Source organism: Saimiri boliviensis, chromosome 17 (genome assembly GCF_048565385.1).
Source record: "Saimiri boliviensis isolate mSaiBol1 chromosome 17, mSaiBol1.pri, whole genome shotgun sequence".
Taxonomy (NCBI): Eukaryota; Metazoa; Chordata; class Mammalia; order Primates; family Cebidae; genus Saimiri; species Saimiri boliviensis.
Window position 1 is genome coordinate 32,125,269 of NC_133465.1, and position 21,198 is coordinate 32,146,466.

The 21,198-nt window shown below is 57.0% G+C and overlaps 3 protein-coding genes across 20 annotated transcripts in view; 2 read left to right on the top strand and 1 right to left on the bottom strand.

Annotated features, from left to right (window-relative positions):
* MINK1 (misshapen like kinase 1) overlaps positions 1-11,123 on the top strand; it is a 65,533-nt gene extending 54,410 nt beyond the window's left edge. For 2 of the 13 annotated variants that reach the window (XM_010342001.3, XM_010342003.3), the window contains exons 11-34: positions 317-386; positions 784-994; positions 2,890-3,003; positions 3,469-3,555; positions 3,764-3,979; positions 4,195-4,368; positions 4,663-4,923; positions 5,353-5,438; positions 5,602-5,712; positions 5,856-5,968; positions 6,203-6,291; positions 6,495-6,518; positions 6,643-6,806; positions 7,161-7,266; positions 7,346-7,483; positions 7,693-7,801; positions 8,197-8,364; positions 8,471-8,614; positions 8,828-8,962; positions 9,146-9,246; positions 9,336-9,485; positions 9,570-9,729; positions 9,805-9,944; positions 10,281-11,123. In XM_010342001.3, the coding sequence (XP_010340303.1) occupies positions 317-386; positions 784-994; positions 2,890-3,003; positions 3,469-3,555; positions 3,764-3,979; positions 4,195-4,368; positions 4,663-4,923; positions 5,353-5,438; positions 5,602-5,712; positions 5,856-5,968; positions 6,203-6,291; positions 6,495-6,518; positions 6,643-6,806; positions 7,161-7,266; positions 7,346-7,483; positions 7,693-7,801; positions 8,197-8,364; positions 8,471-8,614; positions 8,828-8,962; positions 9,146-9,246; positions 9,336-9,485; positions 9,570-9,729; positions 9,805-9,944; positions 10,281-10,364 (3,155 nt within the window). In that variant the 3' untranslated portion in view covers positions 10,365-11,123. The remainder of the gene's footprint in view (positions 1-316; positions 387-783; positions 995-2,889; positions 3,004-3,468; positions 3,556-3,763; positions 3,980-4,194; positions 4,369-4,662; positions 4,924-5,352; positions 5,439-5,601; positions 5,713-5,855; positions 5,969-6,202; positions 6,292-6,494; positions 6,519-6,642; positions 6,807-7,160; positions 7,267-7,345; positions 7,484-7,692; positions 7,802-8,196; positions 8,365-8,470; positions 8,615-8,827; positions 8,963-9,145; positions 9,247-9,335; positions 9,486-9,569; positions 9,730-9,804; positions 9,945-10,280) is intronic. The other 11 variants (XM_003931380.4, XM_010342011.3, XM_010342002.3 and 8 more) reach the window with 10 other exon arrangements.
* A 44-nt stretch (positions 11,124-11,167) lies between these two features.
* Positions 11,168-17,219, bottom strand: CHRNE (cholinergic receptor nicotinic epsilon subunit). 4 transcript variants are annotated; one of them, XM_074388492.1, is made up of 12 exons: positions 17,019-17,219; positions 16,623-16,765; positions 16,453-16,497; positions 16,221-16,330; positions 15,936-16,091; positions 15,527-15,627; positions 14,042-14,242; positions 13,846-13,960; positions 12,487-12,601; positions 12,187-12,379; positions 12,003-12,109; positions 11,168-11,905 (listed from the first exon to the last, which is right to left on the bottom strand). In XM_074388492.1, the coding sequence occupies exons 1-12, from the start codon at positions 17,062-17,064 to the stop codon at positions 11,744-11,746; spliced, it is 1,494 nt and encodes a 497-aa protein (XP_074244593.1). In that variant the 5' UTR covers positions 17,065-17,219; the 3' UTR covers positions 11,168-11,743. The 4 variants fall into 4 exon arrangements, with proteins under 4 accessions (XP_074244593.1, XP_039332055.1, XP_074244592.1 ...); XM_039476121.2 differs by having other exon boundaries at positions 11,168-11,909; XM_074388491.1 differs by having other exon boundaries at positions 11,168-12,109.
* C17H17orf107 (chromosome 17 C17orf107 homolog) lies at positions 12,590-13,866 on the top strand. Of its 3 annotated transcripts, XM_074388494.1 has the most exons (4): positions 12,590-12,847; positions 12,947-13,156; positions 13,247-13,525; positions 13,606-13,866. In XM_074388494.1, the coding sequence occupies exons 1-4, from the start codon at positions 12,623-12,625 to the stop codon at positions 13,702-13,704; spliced, it is 813 nt and encodes a 270-aa protein (XP_074244595.1). In that variant the 5' UTR covers positions 12,590-12,622; the 3' UTR covers positions 13,705-13,866. The 3 variants fall into 3 exon arrangements, with proteins under 3 accessions (XP_074244595.1, XP_010340300.1, XP_010340302.1); XM_010341998.3 differs by having other exon boundaries at positions 12,590-13,156; XM_010342000.3 differs by having other exon boundaries at positions 13,247-13,661.
* Positions 17,220-21,198: the final 3,979 nt, after the last annotated feature.

A 21,198-nucleotide genomic window follows, 5' to 3' on the forward strand; every position in this document is an offset into this window, starting at 1 on the left:
TTTTTCCTCCTTTCCCACCCAATCTGAGTCAGCCTTTCAAAGGAGGACTGGCCTTTCACATCCTTACAAAAACACCCTGAGCACATGTGTGTGTGAGCACAAGCACAGGCTCTGCTACACCTCAGCTGCCTTGGGACCCAGGCCCAGTCCCCACTAGGCCCACATCTGAGTCCCTCATTGCTTTCAGGAAGTGGGTGGGGCCCCTCATGCTTGCCCACTCAGATAGACCTTATGGTTATCCCCACCTGAAGTTTCCCTAGCCCACAGCAGGGTCTGCGGAACTGAGTGAGTTAACAGTGGTGATCTCCCCCTGCAGAGGAGACAGAATATGAGTACAGCGGCAGTGAGGAGGAAGATGACAGCCATGGAGAGGAAGGAGAGCCAAGGTGGGCCTGGCAGGTGGAGAGGGAAGGGGGGTCGTTGCTGAGTGGGGGCACTACAGTGGTGCTGGCTTTGGGGACTCTCAGCCTGGGGCTGGTGGGCACCAGCGAGGTAGAGACTCATAGAAACCAAATTTCCAAGTGCTAAGAAATGGAACAAATGACTGAGCAAGAGCTGGGAAGAGAGCAATTCAGGGGTGAAGGTGGGGTGCAGCAGTCACAGTAAAAGAGGACAGGGCTGAAGACGGAGCAGAAGGGGACAGTAAATCTCCTGGCCACCTGGGAATGGACAGAGGCAGAGACTTTGATCAGTTAAATCACCCACTCAGGCAGGTCTATGGAGTTGAGAGTGGGAACCAGCAGGGTTCTGACCCCAATGCTGCTTTTTGCCACCCCTGCCCAGCTCCATCATGAACGTGCCTGGAGAGTCTACTCTACGTCGGGAATTTCTCCGGCTCCAGCAGGAAAATAAGAGCAACTCAGAGGCTTTAAAACAGCAGCAGCAGCTGCAGCAGCAGCAACAGCGAGACCCCGAGGCACACATCAAACACCTGCTGCACCAACGGCAGCGGCGCATAGAAGAGCAGAAGGAGGAGCGGCGCCGTGTCGAGGAGGTGGACTTTTTAAGAAAAACCCGACCCCGGCCTGGCACAGCCTCCTGCTGACCTGCCCCGGGGTCCATTAGGGCCTCAGGGAGAACAGATTTTAAAATACCTTAAATAGGCCGGGCGCGGTGGCTCAAGCCTGTAATCCCAGCACTTTGGGAGGCCGAGGCGGGTGGATCACGAGGTCAAGAGATCGAGACCATCCTGGTCAACATGGTGAAACCTCGTCTCTACTAAAAATACAAAAAAATTAGCTGGGCATGGTGGCGCGTGCCTATAATCCCAGCTACTCAGGAGGCTGAGGCAGAAGAATTGCCTGAACCCAGGAGGCGGAGGTTGTGGTGAGCCGAGATCGTGCCATTGCACTCCAGCCTGGGTAACAAGAGCGAAACTCCGTCTCAAAAAAAAAAAAAAAAAAAATACCTTAAATGAATGGCATTTCTGTTGAAAAACTTACATGATTTCAAAGTTCATGATGAGCTGGAATTAACAAAATGTCTAAATAGTAGGCAATAACCCACAACATCCACACTGTCCACCTGCTACCCCCAAAGCAGGCCCTCTCATTCTTAAACAAAAGATAATTTGCAAAAAAAACCTGCTACAGAAGGGCCTTCTGCAGTTTTTAAAATATAGGCCGGGCACAGTGGCACAACCCTGTAATCCCAGCACTGTGGGAGGCCAAGGCGGGCAGATCATGAGGTCAAGAGATTGAGACCATTCTGGCAAACACAGTGAAACCCCGTCTCTACTAAAAATATGAAAAATTAGCCAGGCATGGTGGCACACGCCTGTAGTCCCAGCTACTTGGGAGACTGAGGCGGGAGAATCGCTTGAACCCGGGAGGCAGAGGTTGCAGTGAGCCAAGATCTCACCACTGCACTCCAGCCTGGGCGACAGAGTGAGACTCTGTCTCAAAAAAAAAAAAAAAAAAATCTCAAAAACTGTAAAGTAAAATAAATACAGTGTTCTGATAGAGTAACACAAACTCCTATCTAATAAGGTGTTAACGGCTGGGTGAGGTGGCTCACACCTGTAATCCCAGCACTTTGTGAGGCTGAAGTGGGCAGATCACCTGAGGTCAGGAGTTTGAGACCAGCCTGGCCAACATGGTGAAACCCCATCTCTACTAAACATACAAAAATTAGCCGGGTGTGGTGGCAGGCGCCTGTAGTCCCAGCTACTTGGGAGGCTAAGGCAGGAGAATCGCTTGATCTCGGGAGGCAGAGGTTGCAGTGAGCTGAGATCCTGCCGTTAAACTAGCCTAGGGGACAAGAGTGAGACTTGGTCTCAAAAAAAAAAAAAAAGGCATTACCTGGAGAAGGCCTGCCAGCAACTTCATTGCATAAATAGGCAAACGTTCTCTCAAGTGTGAGGGCCCCTTAGGGCTTGTGCTTTTGGTGGTGGTGGTAGGTTTTGTGGTCGGAAATGAAAATAAAGTACCACCCGGGCATCCGTGCTTGTCAAGGTGGGCCAGGTCCCTCGTTTCTGAGCTTTTTGTGCACGGGCACCTAGTGCCCTCTTGTGGCCAAAGGTTATCATTACGACCCACTCTCTGAACTTTAGGCAAATGTGGATTTTAGGCTAGGAGTGTTGGGGAGGCTTGTTTTGACTCCCGGCTTTGTTTGTTGTTTGGTGGGGATGTGGGTGGAGGAAGATGTTGTCCAGCTAAGCCCACTCCACAGGTAGCATGAGTCTCACAGCCTGTCCCATCACAGCTGCCGGCTGTTTCCGGAGCCCAGCCCTGTGGACCTTTGGGTAGGGATGGGTATATTTGCAGAAACAACCGGTCTCTCTCACCATCCACCCTGGTGAGCAAGAAGAGCTCCCCTCCTTGTCCATGGAGGGGTAGTGCTGCCTCGGTGTCCGGTATGGTCCTTAAGCCCACCTCGCTTTCCCCACAGCAACAGCGGCGGGAGCGGGAGCAGCGGAAGCTGCAGGAGAAGGAGCAGCGGCGGCTAGAGGACATACAGGCTCTGCGGCGAGAGGAGGAGCGGCGGCAGGCGGAGCGCGAGCAGGTACAGCGCCGGACTCTCATCCTTGCCCTCCCGCTCCTGCTGCCTGCCACCCCTGCTCCCCATGCCCTTCCCCTTCTCTCCCCCACCCCCAGATTCCTCCTATCTTTTCCAGCTTCACTCTTTCTCTCTGTTTTCTCCCACCCTTCAACCCCAACCCTGGCCCCCTCCCTCCTCCTGTCTCCGTGCCTCATTCCCATCTCTTTACCCCATCCGTGACTCTCCCTGGCCCTTCCCTCATCCCCCATCATTCCCTGTGCCCTCTTCTTCCCCATCTGTGCCGCATGGCCCCCTTGGGGCTCATCTCATCCCCTCCCCTACCTCTCTCTTACTCTTCCCCTGCACCTCCTCATCCTCGCCCCCCCCCACGCCGTTCCTTCCTCTTCCTCCAACTCGCTGCTGCTGCCCTCCTCTGCCTCTTCCTCCTTCCCTGCCCTCTGCCCCCCACCCCACGCCCCGCCCCCCCAGGAATATATTCGTCACAGGCTAGAGGAGGAGCAGCGACAGCTCGAGATCCTTCAGCAACAGCTGCTCCAGGAACAGGCCCTGCTGCTGGTAACGGGTCCCTCAGCGTCCTCTGGGAAGATGCTTTTCAGAGCTTCTTTGCTGGAACGGGATGGGAACACTTCAAGGGAAGGGATTCACCCAAGACATCAAGGGAAAACATCTCCTCTCTAGACAGTTGGAGAAAAGAAAGGGCATGCCTGCTCTAACTCCCGGGGCCACACCCCCCTGAGCCCTCTCTCCCTACCCTTGGGCCCAGGAATACAAGAGGAAGCAGCTAGAGGAGCAGCGGCAGTCAGAGCGTCTGCAGAGGCAGCTGCAGCAGGAGCATGCCTACCTCAAGTCCCTGCAGCAGCAGCAGCAGCAGCAGCAGCTTCAGAAACAGCAGCAGCAGATCCTGCCAGGGGACAGGAAGCCCCTGTACCAATATGGTCGGGCCATGAATCCCACTGACAAACCAGCCTGGGCCCGAGAGGTACTCACTGCCTCTTTTGCCTCCTGAGACTGCAGTCCCACTGCCTGAGGCCGGGAGAGCCACAAGGAGTGGTTGTTTACAGTAGCAGGCACCAAGCAAGGGAAAAGAGCACACAGCACAGAGCATGGGGCAGGAGTGGTTAGGGCAGGTGGGACCCTACATTTTCAGAACAGGGAGGCAAGAGCTGGTCTGCTTGACGTCCCTTCACATCACAGGTAGAAGAAAGAACGAGGATGAACAAGCAGCAGAACTCTCCGTTGGCCAAGAGCAAGCCAAGCAGCACAGGGCCTGAGCCCCCAATCCCCCAGGCCTCCCCAGGACCCCCAGGACCCCTTTCCCAGACTCCTCCTATGCAGAGGCCGGTGGAGCCCCAGGAGGGACCACACAAGGTGAGTCTCCACGCTTGTCTTAACGCAGATACAGGGAGCTATGCTCAGAGCACAGGTACACACACCCACTCAGCTCTGAGCCAGGACTACAGAGCATAGGATGTGTGGGCAGAGACACTTACCTGCTTCTTGCTGCCTGTGTTTGTCCTGACGTAGCTGTCCTCAGGCTCTAGGAACCCCCTGTCCTTCAATGGAGGAAGGGGTAACTAAAGTCCCTTCCCACCTAGACTCCAACTTGCAGGTGGGGATATGCCATGAAGCAGGCAGCCCACCCTCCCTGGTCTCTCCCTGCAGAGCCTGGTGGCACACCGGGTCCCACTGAAGCCATATGCAGCACCTGTACCCCGATCCCAGTCCCTGCAGGACCAGCCCACCAGAAACCTGGCTGCCTTCCCAGCCTCCCATGACCCCGACCCTGCCATCCCTGCACCCACTGCCACACCCAGTGCCCGAGGAGCTGTCATCCGCCAGAATTCAGATCCCACCTCTGAAGGACCTGGCCCCAGCCCGAACCCCCCAGCCTGGGTCCGCCCAGATAATGAGGCCCCACCCAAGGTAAGGACAGCCCTGTGGGACCAGGGCAAAGCTGAGGACTGGTCATGAAAGGAGAAGGGGAGTGGGCTAGGCCACACAGAGGAGGAGTGCAGGGTGGGGAGGGAGAGGACGCTAAGGAGTCAGCCACGCCGCACGTGGGAGTCAGCCACGCCGCAGAGGAGGCACGTGGCTGTGTGACATCGATCCCCGTGGGGAATGTGGGAATGGAGAAATACCTAGGATGTTTTGGAAGCATTAAGGAGCAGATAATTCCGAGTCAGAACCGCAGCTCCACCATCTCCCAGCTTCATCACCTTGGACGTATTCGTTAGCGTCCCTGAGCATCAGTTTTCTCACCCATAAGAAGCACACCTTCCAGAGGTGAGGCTTGAATGTCTGTGAGGTTCCCGTTGCAGCGCCAGCTCGCAGCACGCGGCCTTCTCTCCACAGGTGCCTCAGAGGACCTCATCTGTCGCCACTGCCCTTAACACCAGTGGGGCTGGAGGCTCCCGGCCAGCCCAGGCAGTCCGTGCCAGGTAATGCCTGGGTAAGGCAGTGCCTGGGTGAGGTCTGAGGGCAGCCTAGGGAGTAGGGGCATAGGGACTTTACCGGCCTAACCGCCTAGGGGTGGGCAAGCCCCAGCCCCATCACCTCAGCCCCGCCCCCTGCCCCCTCGTCGCCCCTGTGCTCCCTTCACAGACCTCGCAGCAACTCCGCCTGGCAAATCTATCTGCAAAGGCGGGCAGAGCGGGGCACCCCCAAGCCTCCAGGGCCCCCTGCTCAGCCCCCTGGCCCGCCCAACGCCTCTAGGTAATGGAGTTGTCCCCCGACTCACTCCCACCTTTCACTTCTGCCACCCGCTACCCTGGTGATGGCTCCCTCTGCAGTGCAGCTCAGCACCCCAGATAGGGGAGCACCCTGCCTCCCTGACCCTGACTCTGCTCCCCCAACAGTAACCCTGACCTCAGGAGGAGCGACCCTGGCTGGGAACGCTCAGACAGCGTCCTCCCAGCCTCTCACGGGCACCTCCCCCAGGCTGGCTCACTGGAGCGGAACCGTGTGGGAGGTACGTTAGCCAGGGCCAGGCAGCCTGCTCTGGGCCTTGAGTCTTATCAGGATGGACCCTGCCTGTGGTGGCTTTGGACTGGGACACCCACAGGGACAGGGAGGACCTGGGTGGGTATGGAACTTGGGGCTGAGTTCTGGGGCTCAGGGCCAAGGGGTCAGCCCAGGGGTGGGCTTGAGGCCATCCCTTGTCCAGGTATTCATGACCTTTCTTCTTCCACCCTGCTGTGTCCAGCCTCCTCCAAACTGGATAGCTCCCCAGTGCTGTCCCCTGGGAATAAAGCCAAGCCTGATGACCACCGCTCTCGGCCAGGCCGGCCCGCAGTGAGTCACCTGGTGCAGGCATGGCCTGCCTCATCCCGCTTTGGGGCTTAGCAACAGGATGGCGTCAGGGGTGGGGTCTCTACTGACCTACTGAGAAGGGCTGTGGGGATGGAGGGCCTGGTGCTTCTCGTGGTACTAACCTTTTCTAACCTCTCTCCTAACCTTTCTCCTGGCTGCCCTTCTTCCCTTGTGGCCCCTTCCAGAGCTATAAGCGAGCAATTGGTGAGGTTAGTGAGATGGGCCTGCTTGTGGGAGCCCCTCCTATGGCCCTGCAAGGGTCTCCTAGCACCCTTTGTCTACCTCCACCCAGGCCCACCTTCTCCCTACCCCTCACCTGGCTCCTCCCTGCAGGACTTCGTGTTGCTGAAAGAACGGACCCTGGACGAGGCCCCTCGGCCTCCCAAGAAAGCCATGGACTACTCATCATCCAGCGAGGAGGTGGAGAGCAGCGAGGAGGATGAGGAGGAGGGCGAAGGCGAGCCATCAGAGGGGAGCAGAGACACCCCTGGGGGCCGGTATGGCATCAGGGGTGGGGCCCTCCTGCTCCAAGCCACAGGGAGGGCAGGAAGTGGCGCGGGGAGAGGTGGGGCTTTGGGGCATGTCTGAGGGAGAGTGGCTCCCTCCTCTAGAGAGTGGGCTGAGGGTGCAGATTCCTTCTCTCTCCCACTGTCGTGTGTGTTGTGGGGTGGCCTCTTCAGGTGCCTGTCTGCCCTGTGCTAGCCTGCCCTGCGTGCCCTTCAGGGAAGCACCTCACAGTGGAGCAGGCTGTTTTGAATAGAGAAAAAGCCTGGGCTCTGGCTGCCATTTGCTGCCTTTGGCACTTCCATGGTGGGCAGGACCTAGAGGAGCCCCACCTTCTTTTTTCACAGCAGTGATGGGGATACAGACAGCATCAGCACCATGGTGGTCCACGACGTCGAGGAGATCACCGGGACCCAGCCCCCGTATGGGGGCGGCACCATGGTGGTCCAGCGTGTGAGTAAGCCTCCGCTCCCCTGCCCTGTACCTGCGTGTCATCCTTAGCCCCGTGCCGACCCTGCTCTCTGTCCCGTAGACCCCTGAAGAGGAGCGGAGCCTGCTGCATGCTGACAGCAACGGGTACACAAACCTGCCTGATGTGGTCCAGCCCAGCCACTCCCCCACCGAGAACAGCAAAGGCCAAAGCCCGCCCTCAAAGGATGGGAGCAGTGACGTAAGTGGGCCGGAGGCAGGTGTGTCGGAGAGAAGACCCCTGGTGGTGGGCAGGAGATGGGGGAGGATGGGGTGGAGCACCGGGAACTGGCCAGCGGGGGTGGGGGGTGCCAGTTGGGGAGCTGGAGCCTGGGAACAGCAGCAGGGGCAAGGCCGAAGCTGGACTTGCACTTGTTTGCCTGACTGCTGCCCCCCGCCACACCACCACAGTACCAGTCTCGTGGGCTGGTAAAGGCCCCTGGCAAGAGCTCATTCACGATGTTTGTGGATCTTGGGATCTACCAGCCTGGAGGCAGTGGGGACACCATCCCCGTCACAGGTGAGGATGGGATCCAGGGGCAACCTGGGGGGAGCAGAGGTGGTCTTGAGATGCAGCCTTATAAAGCATAGGCACAGGACCTCTCCCTTGAGCCCTAGCTCCTGCCCAGGCATAGAGGCAAGGAAAGGGTGACCCCTCCACAGGAGAGGAAATGCCTAGAATAGCCCAGGGACCTGGGCAAAGGCTCAAAGCTAATGAGGGATAGAACTGGGACCTGAGACAGGGCTTTTGACTCCAAGGCCCGTGCTCTATCCCCACTCCTTTGCACCTCCCCATCCTCCCATCTCTCTCCTTTCTGCCTATGATGAGGTGCCAAGACCTGATAGAGGGGATGGAGGGAAAAAGAGCTGGGGCGAGAAGCTACAGCTCCTCCTTCCGCCTCCTCCTTCTGGCAGCCCTAGTGGGTGGAGAGGGCACTCGGCTCGACCAGCTGCAGTACGACGTGAGGAAGGGTTCTGTGGTCAACGTGAATCCCACTAACACCCGGGCCCACAGTGAAACCCCTGAGATCCGGAAGTACAAGAAGCGATTCAACTCCGAGATTCTCTGTGCAGCCCTTTGGGGTAAGCCAGGCCAAGGGTAGCTAAGAAGGGTCTGGCGTGGCTTCCATGCTCCTGGTTAGATGAGGGCCTGGCTGAGCCTCTGACCTGCCAAGGGTTCCTATTGCAGGGGTCAACCTACTGGTGGGCACAGAGAATGGGCTGATGTTGCTGGACCGAAGTGGACAGGGCAAGGTGTACGGACTTATTGGTCGCCGACGCTTCCAGCAAATGGATGTGCTGGAGGGGCTCAACCTGCTCATCACCATCTCAGGTACAGGGCTGGCCGGTGGGGGAGGGAGGAGGGGCTCAGCTTCTTGGCGCTGTCCCCTTCTTTTGCCTGGGAGGAGGGCAGCCTTGGTCCAGGTGCTGGAAGGTGGGGCCATGCTTTCTCACCCCTTGTGGTATGCAGACAGAGGAGGGCAGGGCAGTGGCAGCCGGGCCTCAGCTGAGAATGGGGATGTGTGTATGTCCGTCCGTCTCTCAGGGAAAAGGAACAAACTGCGGGTATATTACCTGTCCTGGCTCCGGAACAAGATTCTGCACAACGACCCAGAAGTGGAGAAGAAGCAGGGCTGGACCACTGTGGGGGACATGGAGGGCTGCGGCCACTACCGTGTTGGTGAGGATGCCACAACAGAGTGGCCAGCGAACACTTGTCATGAAGATAGAGAAATGGGCCTGGGTCAAAACCTGGCAGCCAGGGTCTTGGGGCCTGGGTGGGGTAGTCTAGTGACAGACACAGGGAGGTGCCCCAGGCCCAAGAAGAGAAGTCTCAGCATCCCTTTTTTTCTCCTGCCCCCAGTGAAATATGAGCGGATTAAGTTCCTGGTCATTGCACTCAAGAGCTCTGTGGAGGTGTACGCCTGGGCCCCTAAACCCTACCACAAATTCATGGCCTTCAAGGTAATCCCAGCCTCAGCCCCCAACCCCATCCCCAGTCCCAGTGCCTCTCCCCCTGCCCCTGAGCCCTCCTCTCCTCCGATTGCTCGCAGTCCTTTGCCGACCTCCCTCACCGCCCTCTGCTGGTCGACCTGACAGTGGAGGAGGGGCAGCGGCTCAAGGTCATCTACGGCTCCAGTGCTGGCTTCCATGCCGTGGATGTCGACTCGGGGAACAGCTATGACATCTACATCCCTGTGCATGTGAGCTTGGCGGGGCTGCTAGGGAGTGGGATGGCCCAGTCTGGGCGCCAGCCATGAGACCCCAGCCCACCTCCTCCTCCCCAGATCCAGAGCCAGATCACACCCCATGCCATCATCTTCCTCCCCAACACCGACGGCATGGAGATGCTGCTGTGCTACGAGGACGAGGGTGTTTACGTCAACACGTACGGGCGGATCATCAAGGATGTGGTGCTGCAGTGGGGAGAGATGCCCACCTCTGTGGGTGAGTTAGCCCTGCCCCCGAGCCAGATACCCCTGGAGTGGTCCCTGCTCAACCCCTCACATCTGTTCCCCACAGCCTACATCTGCTCCAACCAGATAATGGGCTGGGGTGAGAAAGCCATTGAGATCCGCTCTGTGGAGACAGGCCACCTGGACGGGGTCTTCATGCACAAACGAGCCCAGAGGCTCAAGTTCCTGTGTGAGCGGAATGACAAGGTGAGAGGCCCTTTCCCTCTGAAAGCCCTTCGGCCCCTGGGCAGAGTTCTAGGGGAGAGGATGGTGGTATCTTGCTGCAAGCAGACCTCTCTGGGAGCTTGGAGAACAATCACTCCCTCCCACAGCCCTGCGCTCTCTGCAGCTCCTGAGGACTTTACAGCTGGCGCCCAGGGAGCGGGTGGTACATCCTGTCCCATAACATCTGGCCCGTTCCTCCAGGAGAGGGCACTCTTATCCGAAGCCTCTCTCCCTCTCACCTCTTCTGCCCCCCCGCTTCTTCCCCTCTCCCAGTTGAGACCACCAACATTTGGTGACTTCTCCTCCTGCCCCCACCAGGTGTTTTTTGCCTCAGTCCGCTCAGGGGGCAGCAGCCAAGTTTACTTCATGACTCTGAACCGTAACTGCATCATGAACTGGTGACGGGGCCCTAGGCTGGGGCTGCCTAACACTGGACCCAGCTCCCCCTGCAGCCAGGCTTCCTGGGCCGCTCCTCTTTCCTCTCCCTGGGCTTTTGCTTTTACTGGTTTGATTCACTGGAGCCTGCTGGGAACGTGACCTCTGATCCCCGATGCTTTGTGATCACGTGACCATCCTCTTCCCCAACATGTCCTCTTCCCAAAACTGTGCCTGTCCCCATCTTCTGGGGAGGGACACAGCCACCCCTTACCAGGAATTGAGTGGGCCTGGCCCCTCCCCCCTTTTCTCCATTTAAGAGGAGAGTGCTTGGGGCTTGAACCCCTTACCCCACTGCTGCTGACTGGGCAGGGTCCTGGACCCCTTTATTTGCACGTCAGGGGAGCCGGCTCCCCCCTTGAATGTACCAGACCCTGGGGGGGGTCACTGGGCCCTAGATTTTTGGGGGGTCACCAGCCACTCCAGGGGCAGGGACCATTTCTTCATTTTCTGAAAGCACTTTAATGATTCCCCTCCCCCTAGACTCCAAGGAATGGAGGGGGGACCCCCGCCAGCCAAAACGTTCCCCCCTCCTAACCCTCATCTCTTCTAGCCCATGCCCTTCCCTGGTGGAGGGAGGGAGCAGGGAGCTCTCACTCTCCATGCCCCTTGCTTGCATCTGTATATAGTGTGAGCAGCAAGTAACCCTCCTCCTCCCTCCCCCCATCCCTCCTCAATGTAGTGGCCTTGGATATCCTGTTTGTTAATAAAGACAATTCAACCAGCTCCCACCATTCAGGCCCCATTTTTGCTTTCTCTCACCGTCCTGGATACTAGGCAGAGAGAGCCTCCAGGGTGGGGAAGAAAGGGACAGGGTGGGCGGAGATCTGCCGTTAGTGAGTCTCAAGGGGGTAGCATGAGCAGTGCTGGGCCAAGAAAACCTAGAAAAAATGACTGACTGCAGGAGGGCCAGGGCAGCCTCAGCCCTAAACCTGTGAGCCTGAGGGCCACCAGCACTGAGGGTGTTTGGTTTCCACGCACTCCAGAGGGTTGCCCGGCTCCAGCCTCCCTGTGTGCAAGTCCTGCAAAGGGGTCTCCTGTTTGGCTGAGCTGAACAAAGATAGCTCAAAAGCTGGCAGCCTCCAGCGTCCGTGGGGCTGCCCCTGAGAAAGGCTGGGAGGTCAGCACGGCTGAATGAAGGGCAGTCCTTGCTTTCTGGAAGACTGGAACCCGAGAGCCTTCATGAACCGTTATTCTCTCCTGCCGACCCCTGGACTGGGGCCAGATCTACACAAGCCAAGGAATGGGCACACGGCAGCAGTGGGAAGGGATCATAATGCTGTGGTGATTCTGAAATTGATTTTTTCAAAATCCATTTCCTACTAGAGTTGGGTGGGAAGTTGAAGTCAGTGTGCACTAAGGCTGGATACACGGCGGGAAGGGGAGATCAGGCACTTGGTTGAAGTAGGCTCCGAGGAAGATGAGGCTGGAGCCCACGCTGAAGAGCACCAGAGCAGCCCAGAAGCAGATGTTGTCAAGGGCATTCCCCATGCGCACCCAGTCGGACACTTCCTGGGGAAAGGCCAGCACAGTAAAGAGAGATCTGCAGGAACCAGGGGCACGGGAGATCTGCCATGCACCACTGGCCTCTGGCTCCCGTCCCACCTCACTGGTGGCCTCTTGGTCTCTCGTGCTCTCAGCCACGAAGTTCACGGCATCCACACAGCAGCGGACCTCAGGGGCAGCAGCGCCCAGGCTCTGGCAGAAGGCAGCTGGCAGGGAAAACACCAGAGTGGGCCGTTAGCCTCTTCCGCAGCAGGCGGCCCACCGGCCGGGCCACTGTGCTCACCTGTCCAGGTCCCGTGCCGGTGCCTCTGTCCCTCAAACACAAGCTCGCTCCGCGGCTTTTTCAGTATGAGCTCCTCCGCACGGAGCAATAAGCCAACCGACGATGCCCGCCTTGGGGGCGAGGTGGCCAGAGGGGCCTCGGAGGGCGGCGGCGGTGGGGACCCCAGCAGGTGCGGCAGCAGCTCCAGTAGAACCTGGTGGGGGCGGGGGGCGGGGGGCGGGGGGCGGGGGCAGGACTTAGGGGGCAGGGCTAGGGCTAAGCCCGCCCCCACCCCAGGCCACACCCCACCCCCACGCTTACATGGCGCAGACGCCTGGACATGGCGTGGGTGGTGGGCGTCCGCAGGGACACGTTGAGCACAATGACGCAATTCATGACAATGAGTGTGGCGACAACCATGACGAAAATAAGGAACCTGAGGAGACCGGAATGAGTGATGTCACTGCTCCCCTTCCCAGCTATGGAAGGTGCTGTGCACCCTCTGACCTCACAAACACTTCTCCCCTCACGGGGTGGTTACGCCCTCCAGTTGCGCTCCCTCAGCAACTACAGACACGTCGCCCAGCCTTTCTCCCTTCCATCACCTTTGGCGGCCATGAAGGGGACCCCCAGCTCCCTGGACACCCTCATGTGGGTCTACCACTTCCACAGCTCCACCGAGGTAAGGCTACGCCCACCGAGGGCGGCACCTCGAGACCCAATGGGTATAGTTCTCCTGCGCGTCCCCATCCCCGTGACTACTGCCCTGTTCCTCCTCCAGGTGGCCCTCCAGCCCCCGCTTATGTCTTCCCTGGAACTCTCCGTGGCCGCAGCCCATGAGTATCTGGAACAGAGGTTCAGAGCGCTGAAGTCCCTGGAGCCACGGGAGCCAAAGGTGCAGGAGATGTCACCTGCCCCAAAGCCCACCCTGGGGCTGGTGTTAAGAGAAGCCGCGACCAGCCTCGTCAGCTTCGGCGCCACTTTGTTAGAGGTGGGGTCTGGGGGGCTGAGGATACGCAGCGATCGGGCAGCCGCAGCAAGGACCTCGGCTTTCCCGCTAACCCCTGGGTCCCCAATGCAGATCTCAGCCCTGTGGCTGCAGCAGGAGGCGCGGCGACTAGAAGGCGGCGACAGCAGCACGGGCCCAGCCCTAGACGTCGGGGATCCGAGTGCAGCGCTGGCCCAAATAGCCCAGGCCGCTGGGCAGGGAGCTTGGCAAGCTGGGGCTGCAGTGGGTGCCGTGACACGGCTCCTCGTCCAGGGAGCATGGCTATGCCTATGTGGACGGGGTGTGGAGGGGTCTGCCTCATTCCTGCCACAGTGGCAACAGCAGCTGGGCCTCAGAATCCCCAGAGAACCGGTGAGCTCGGGATGTCGGGTGAGTTGGGGGCCAGAGGCGGCGGGGCTGGGAAGGCACTGAGCCGGACCATCTCCTTACAGAGATACTCAGGAGACCTCCAGGTGATGTCCAGCAGCAGTGCAGAGGACGGCGGACCAGAGAATCCATCCCAGTCCCAGCCCCATCCCGCGTCCAAATAAAGCTCAGGAGGGGGCGAGACAGCCAGAGTTTCTCCCCAGGTCTCAGGGTTTTGCCACGCCCCACCCAGCCAGCCCTTGGCCCCACCCTTCAGACGGCCACGCCCGTGCCAGGGGCACCACGTGGACCCGCTTAGCCCTCACCTGCCTAGCAGCGGCACGCTCAGAGAAGTCTCTGGGATTTTCTGGGCAATGAGGAACAAGAAGACGGTCTGGGCGAGCAGGACGTTGATGGAAACTGTGCATTTCTGGCCACCGGCTGGAGGGATCGCCAGTGAGAGCGGGCCCCACCTCCAGGAGCTAGCCCGGGTTTGGGTGTGGGTTCGGGGCTACTGCTTACCCTGCGCAGGCAGGAAGTAGGCGAGCAGCACCAGGCCCGAGATGAGCACGCAGGGCACGATAATGTTAATGACGTAGAAGAGCGGCTTCCGTCGGATGATAAGCGAGTAGATGACGTCAGTCTCCCCTGAGCCATCGGTGGCGCCAACGTCATGACGGCGGATCATCCCCGGGCAGAAGTCGATGGCCCACTCACCGTTCTCTGTGGGACAGGGTCGCGGTCAGCCGGAGCGGGGCACCCGCCAAGCCGACAGCAGGCTGAGGCGGCGGCTGCGGCTGTCTGCGCCAGGGTCATGGGCCGTCAGGATGGGGGCAATTCAGGCGGAAAGGGGCAGTCGGTGAGGGTACAGAAAGTGAAAAGGCAGGACTAGAGTAACAGTGGAGAATGATTTCGGAGTCCAGGCCCGGTATTTCACGCCTGTAATCCCAGCACTTTGGGAAGCCAAGGTGGGTGGATCACCTGAGGTCAGGAGTTCAAACCCCATCTCTACTAAAAATACAAAAATTAGCTGGGCATGGCGGCATGCAGCTATAATCTCAGCTACTCAGGAGGCTGAGGTTGGAGACTCGCTTGAACCTGGGAAGCAGAGGTTTCAGTGAGATCATGCCACTACACTCCAGCCTGGGCGACAAGAGCAAAACTACGTCTTTAAAAATAAAAAAATAAGCCGGGCGCGGTGGCTCAAGCCTGTAATCCCAGCACTTTGGGAGGCCGAGGCGGGTGGATCACGAGGTCGAGAGATCGAGACCATCCTGGTCAACATGGTGAAACCCCGTCTCTACTAAAAATACAAAAAATTAGCTGGGCATGGTGGCTCGTGCCTGTAATCCCAGCTACTCAGGAGGCTGAGGCAGGAGAATTGCCTGAACCCAGGAGGCGGAGGTTGCGGTGAGCCGAGATCGCGCCATTGCACTCCAGCCTGGGTAACAAGAGCGAGACTCAGTCTCAAAAAAAAAAAAATAAAATAAAATAAAAAAATAAATAAAATAAAAATAAAAATAAAAAAATAAGCCGGGCGCGGTGGCTCAAGCCTGTAATCCCAGCACTTTGGGAGGCTGAGGCGGGCAGATCACGAGGTCAAGAGATCGAGACCATCGTGGTCAACAGGGTGAAACCCCGTCTCTACTAAAAATACAAAAAATTAGCTGGGCATGGTGGCACGTGCCTGTAATCCCAGCTACTCAGGAGGCTGAGGCAGGAGAATTGCCTGAACCCAGGAGGCGGAGGTTGCAGTGAGCCGAGATCGCGCCATTGCACTCCAGCCTGGGTAACGAGCGAAACTCCGTCTCAAAAAATAAATAAATAAATAAAAAAAAAAATAAAAATAAAAATAAAAAAATAAAAACGATTTCAGGACAGGGGCAAGCTAAACCCAGTTGCGGAAGCCATCCTCCAGTGTTGTTGGTCAGGGGCAACCCCACTCTGGAAGTCCCCTCTCTGGACCCTGTCTAGAAGCAGGTTTTTCTGAGCAGGCCGGGGATTCACCAGTATAGGCCTCAGTGTCGATGTCGATCTTGTTGATGGTCTCACCATCGTCGTCTACGGCAAAGGTTAACTCCACCTCTTTGGCATTGTACGTCTGGGAGCTGTGGAGCCAGGGCCAGGCACCCACCCCACAAGCTCTGACCTGGGCCCTGGCCCCAGGCCCAGCCTTGGAAGCTGGGATCTTGCTGGGCTGTGAGGCTCCGCCCCTTCACCCAGGCCCAGCCCAAGCACCCCCATTCCCACCTGGACCTCCGACCTCGCTGGAGCTTCCCTCCCGGGGCTGACGCCTGGCTCCGCCTGGCTCCGCCTCCAACGTGAGGCCCCGCCCCGAGGGCGGTGCTTCCCCGGCTGGCCCCGCCCCCACGGGGCCCTCCCATAATCGTCCGAGCCTCGGAGCAACTCTTCCCACCGGAAAATGAGCGAGCAGTTCTGCCAGTCGAAGGGGAAGTAGGTGACCTCCACGGCACAGACGCTGCGGTAGATGGCCGGAGGCAACCACGTCACGGAGCCGCCCTCGTAGATCAACACGTTGGCGTCGTAGGCCACGCCGAACTGACCGTCAATACTGTGGGCTCGGCGAAACCGAGCTTTTTGCCCAGATCCGCACCCCCTCGGAGTATCCCGTTCCCCAGCCAAGTCCAGCCCGCACCCCAGGCCCCCTTCCCTCCAGCCTGGTGTCCGGCCCGCTCCTCACTTGTTCTCCAGCACAATCTCTGGCAGCCATACGAGTTCTGAAGGGACTCTCAGGGTTCCTATGCCCCCAAAGTCATCCTTGCTGTAGTTGAGTCGGTAATCCTGCCAATCCTAAGGAGTAGGGGACGGAAGGACTTGTGCCCTGCATCTCGCAGCTGGCGCTGCCTGGAGGGGATCGGAAGAAAAGGGGTCCCCTGCACAAGACCTCACACTTCCCCCCAGATTTGACTCACGATTCCAATCCAGACGCTGGTGGTGAGAGTCTCCTCTTTTTCATTCTGCAGATGGGAGATGGGGATGGATGGAAGTGAGATTTCAGGGCCAGATGTGAGCTTTAGGACAGCTCAGCGGCTGAGGCCAGAAGTGGAATTTTAGGCTTGAAGTGACGGTGGGAATATCTTACCAGTGAGATGAGATTCGTCAGGGTGACCTTGAGGCTGATGGTGACAGTATCCTCAGGCCCCCGCGCCGGCCGGCTTCCTGGGTCATAGTTGTCAAAGAGATGGTGATAAAGACGAAGCTCCTCGTTCTTCCCCACGCCCCTGCCTGTGATGGGGTCAAGAAGAAAAGGTCATTGGCAATGAAGAGGCTGGAGCACCTCTCCTCTCTGCCTCCTCTGGGTCCTCACAGGCCTCTGCGGCTGTGTCTTATCAGTATCTGTCTCCTAAACCAATTATACTGTGCCTGGGGACCAAATACTGTGTCTCAGTCTCCATCTTGGTCTCTGTCTTTGCCTTCCCAGTGCCTTTATGACAGTATCTGTATGTGTCCAATTGCCTCCCCCGGCCACAGTCCGTACCGAGGAGCCCCAAGAGGAGCAGGACCCCAAGCAGAGGCCCGGCCATCCTGCTGCCTGGTTCTCAGGGTTATTCTGAGCTCTGGCAGGCTTGGAGGAGGCAGGCCAGGGTGCCTGTGTGAGGGGGAGGAAAGTGTTAGTTCCGGGCTGTATTAGGGGACTGTTACCTAATCCTCTACTCACCCCTGCTACAGCTGGGGACATTTTGGCTGCTTCCAGAGGCAGCTGCCCCATCCTGTATTTCCTGCCCCGGCCCCCCCACCAGCAACAGCCGGGCCAGGCCCAGCCCAGCATCCTTTGCCTGGTCTTTGGCCAGCTCCCCAGCTGCAGAAGTGAGCCTCTCCTGAGAGGTATCTACAACCACAACCCTAGTAGCAAGGGGTGAGGGACACTGCTTTCAACAGGCACTGGTGTCCTTTGAGTAAGCTGCCCTTTATAGGTGACCCTGCCTAATGAACACATCTGGGGATGTGACACACCCCTTGCCTCCCATTCTCACCCCTGTGGAACACACACTATCGCCACCCACAGCCGGGCCAAGCTCATACTAATGCCTTTCCTGCCGACACAGTGGCAAAAACCAGTCTCCATAAAAACCTGATAGACAGGTGGTCACAGGGGATTAGCCCTGCGGTAACAGAGATTCCACCTGGCAAATGAGATCATGTGGTAATACAGGGCCCACCTCCTTCCACAACCTGATTACCAGGTTTGCTCATCCCAGTACCTCTGGACGTGAGCACCAGGCTGACTTGTATTTCTCCTTGTTTCTCCCTGCTGCCACCTTGTGGTCAGAGATGATAGTACAGTCTTCCCCATCCTACTCCCCTAAACACACACACCTGATGACACCCTAACTGATCCTTTCGATGTTCCTTTTATGGGGGTGAGGGAGAACAGGATTTCACTATCACCCAGACTGGAGTGCAGTGGCACCATCATAGCTCACTGCAGCCTCGCGAACTCCTGGGCTAGAGCAATCCTCCTGCCTCAGCTTCCCAAAGGATTAGGATTACAGGCATGAGCCACTGCACCTGGCCTCAGTGTTTCTTGTTGTTGTTTTTGAGAGGAGTCTCGCACTGTTGCCTGGGCTGGAATGCAATGGGGCAATCTCCACTCACTGCAACCTCAGCCTCCTAGGTTCAAGCAATTCTTCTGCCTCAGCCTCCCGAGTAGCTGGAATTACAGGCACCTGCCACCACCCCCAGCCAGTTTTTTGTATTTTTTAGTAGTGACAGGGTTTTACTATGTTGGTCAGGCTGGTCTCCAACTCCCGACCAAATGATGGGCCCGCCTCGGCCTCCCAAAGTGCTGGGATTACAAGCATAAGCCACCTCTCACCTGGCATCAGTTTCTTAAAGTCACCTTCTTGAACCATTCTAATCACCTGGAGGAGTGCTTGTTTTAAATGCAGAGTCCTAGGCTGGCTTCATTCCCAGAGAATTCTGATTTCAGGAATAGGGTGCTAGGAATCTGTATTTTTAGAAAATTTTTAGAACACTATCCAGGTGTTCCTCAGGAGGTAGGAGGGGCTGGCCTAAGCATGTTTTCTGCCGTACACCTCACTTCCTCACAGCAGTCCAGCAAAGCAGTGATCACTGTCCTGAATACATGAAAGAGGACTCTAAGGTCCGGGTTCACACAAGGAGACTGGCAATAATGCCTGAGATGTATCAATCAACTCTACTGACCATGTACACCTATGTTTATTTTACGCTTCACAAAACACTTTCACATCATCACTTTTGGGTCTCCTTTCCTCACCTGTGAGGTATATCATAATCGCCTCCATGTTACCAGCAAGGACACAACAAAGACCAGAGTGTCCATGGGGCTCCTTGTCCATTTCCCACACATTCGTGAAGCCTCTGTTTCCACTGCTGCCTTATTACCCCAGATTTTCCTTCCAGACTCCCTTTCTGGGTTTCTCTGACCCAGCCCACCTCTTTGCATGTGGCCGGTACATGGACTGGCTTTTTTTTTTTCTTCCCTGAGAATGAGTCTCATTCTGTTGCCCAGGCTGGAGTGCAGTGGCACAATCCCAGCTCACTGCAACCTCCACCTCCCAGGCTCAAGCGATTCTCCCGCCTCAGCCTCTCAAGCAGCTAGGACTACAGGTGACTGCCACCATGCTTTTTAGTAGAGGCAGGATTTTGCCATGTTAACCAGGATGGTCTCAATGTCCTGACCTTGTGATCTGCCCACCTTGGCCTCTGAAAGTGCTGGGATTACAGGTGTGAGCCACCATGCCCGGCCACATGGACCAGCTCTCAAATCTGTGCTGCTGCTTATTCCAGAGCCGCTGGGTCAGGGCTTGGGACAAGAGTTGTGATAAATGCAAATATTCAAACATTAATGGACACTTAACAAAGTTTCCCCTTACAGGACCAGGTGCTGTGGTTATTGAGATGAATAAAACAAGCTTCAAGGAGTTACCATCTCATGACAGAGACCTATCAACAGCCAGTGGAACTAGACTGTGAAAAGCATTTAAAAAAAAAAAAAAAAAAAGGCCGGGCACGGTGGCTCAAGCCTGTAATCCCAGCACTTTGGGAGGCCAAGGCAGGTGGATCACGAGGTCAAGAGACTATGACCATCCTGGTCAACATGGTATTAAAAAAAAAAATACAAAAAATTAGCTGGGCATGGTGGCATGTGCCTGTAATCCCAGCTACTTGGGAGGCTGAGGCAGGAGAATTGCCTGAACCCAGGAGGCAGAGGTTGTGGTGAGCCGAGATCGCGCCATTGCACTCCAGCCTGGGTAACAAGAGTGAAACTCCGTCTCAAAAAAAAAAAAAAAAGGTGCTATGAAAGCTGTACGTAGGGTGAATCAGATCTGTCAGAAAAGCAAGGTTTCGGGCCAGGAACGGTGTCTCATTCCTGTAATCCCAGCACTTTGGGAGGCCAAGGCGGGTGCATCACCTGAGGTCAAGAGTTTGAGACCAGCCTGGACAACATGGTAAAACCCCGTCTCTACTAAAAATACAAAAATTAGCCAGATGTGGTGGCAGATGCCTGTAGTCCCAGCTACTCGGGAGGCTGAGGCAGGAGAATTGCTTGAACTTGGCAGGCGGAGGTTGCAGTGGGCTGAGATTGCACCACTGCACTGCAGTGTTTTGAAGTGCATGTTAGAAAAAGCCTGTATTGGCTGGGTGCAGTGGCTTATGCCTGTAATCCAAGTACTTTGGGAGGCTGAGGTGGGCAGATCACTTGAGGTCAGGAGCTTGAGACCAGCCTAGCCAACAGGGTGAGACCTGATCTCTACTAAAAATACAAAAATTAGCCAGGTGTGATAACGCACCCTTAATCCCAGCTACTCAGGAGGCTGAGGCAGGAGAACCCCTTGAACCCAGGAGGTGGAGGTTGCAGCAAGCTGAGATCATGCCATTATACTTCAGCCTGAGAGACAGAGCTAGACTCTGTCTCAAAAAAAAAAAAGAAAAGAAAAGCAAGGTTTCAGCCAGGCACAGTGGCTCATTCCTGTAATCCTAACTCTTTGGGAAGCCAAGGCTGGAGGATCACTTGAGCCCAGGAGTTCAAGACCAGCCTGGGCAACACAGTGAAATCCCCATCTCTACAAAAATGAACAAAAAAGTTACCCAGTTGTGGCGGTGCATGCCTGTAGTCCCAGCTACTTGGGAGGCTTAGGTGGGAGGACTGCTTGAGCCTAAGAGATCAAGAGTACTGCCGGGCGCGGTGGCTCAAGCCTGTAATCCCAGCACTTTGGGAGGCCGAGGCGGGTGGATCACGAGGTCAAGAGATCGAGACCATCCTGGTCAACATGGTGAAACCCCGTCTCTACTAAAAATACAAAAAATTAGCTGGGCATGGTGGCACGTGCCTGTAATCCCAGCCACTCAGGAGGCTGAGGCAGGAGAATTGCCTGAACCCAGGAGGTGGAGGTTGCAGTGAGCCGAGATCGTGCCATTGCACTCCAACCTGGGTAACAAGAGTGAAACTCCGTCTCAAAAAAAAAAAAAAAAAAAAAGAGTACCGTGAGCTATGATCAAACCACTACACTCCAGCCTGGGTGACAAGTGAGACTTTCCAGCCATGTGTGATGGCTCATGCCCATAATCCCAGCACTTCGGGAGGCCAAGGCAGGTGGATCACCTGAGGTCAGGAGTTTAAGGCCAGCCTGGCCAACATGGTGAAACACCATCTCTACTAAAAACACAAAATT

Excerpts from the sequence above, each read along its gene's own strand:
- C17H17orf107 (XM_010341998.3), top strand. The coding sequence starts at position 12,623 with ATGTCACTGCTCCCCTTCCCAGCTATGGAAGGTGCTGTGCACCCTCTG. Across the intron at positions 13,157-13,246 it reads TCGGCGCCACTTTGTTAGAG|ATCTCAGCCCTGTGGCTGCA; the intron begins GTGGGGTCTGGG and ends TCCCCAATGCAG. Across the intron at positions 13,526-13,605 it reads TCAGAATCCCCAGAGAACCG|AGATACTCAGGAGACCTCCA; the intron begins GTGAGCTCGGGA and ends ATCTCCTTACAG.
- CHRNE (XM_074388491.1), bottom strand. The coding sequence starts at position 17,064 with ATGGCCGGGCCTCTGCTTGGGGTCCTGCTCCTCTTGGGGCTCCTCG. Across the intron at positions 13,961-14,041 it reads CTACTTCCTGCCTGCGCAGG|CCGGTGGCCAGAAATGCACA; the intron begins GTAAGCAGTAGC and ends CGATCCCTCCAG. Across the intron at positions 12,380-12,486 it reads TGTCCAGGCGTCTGCGCCAT|GTTCTACTGGAGCTGCTGCC; the intron begins GTAAGCGTGGGG and ends CGCCCCCACCAG.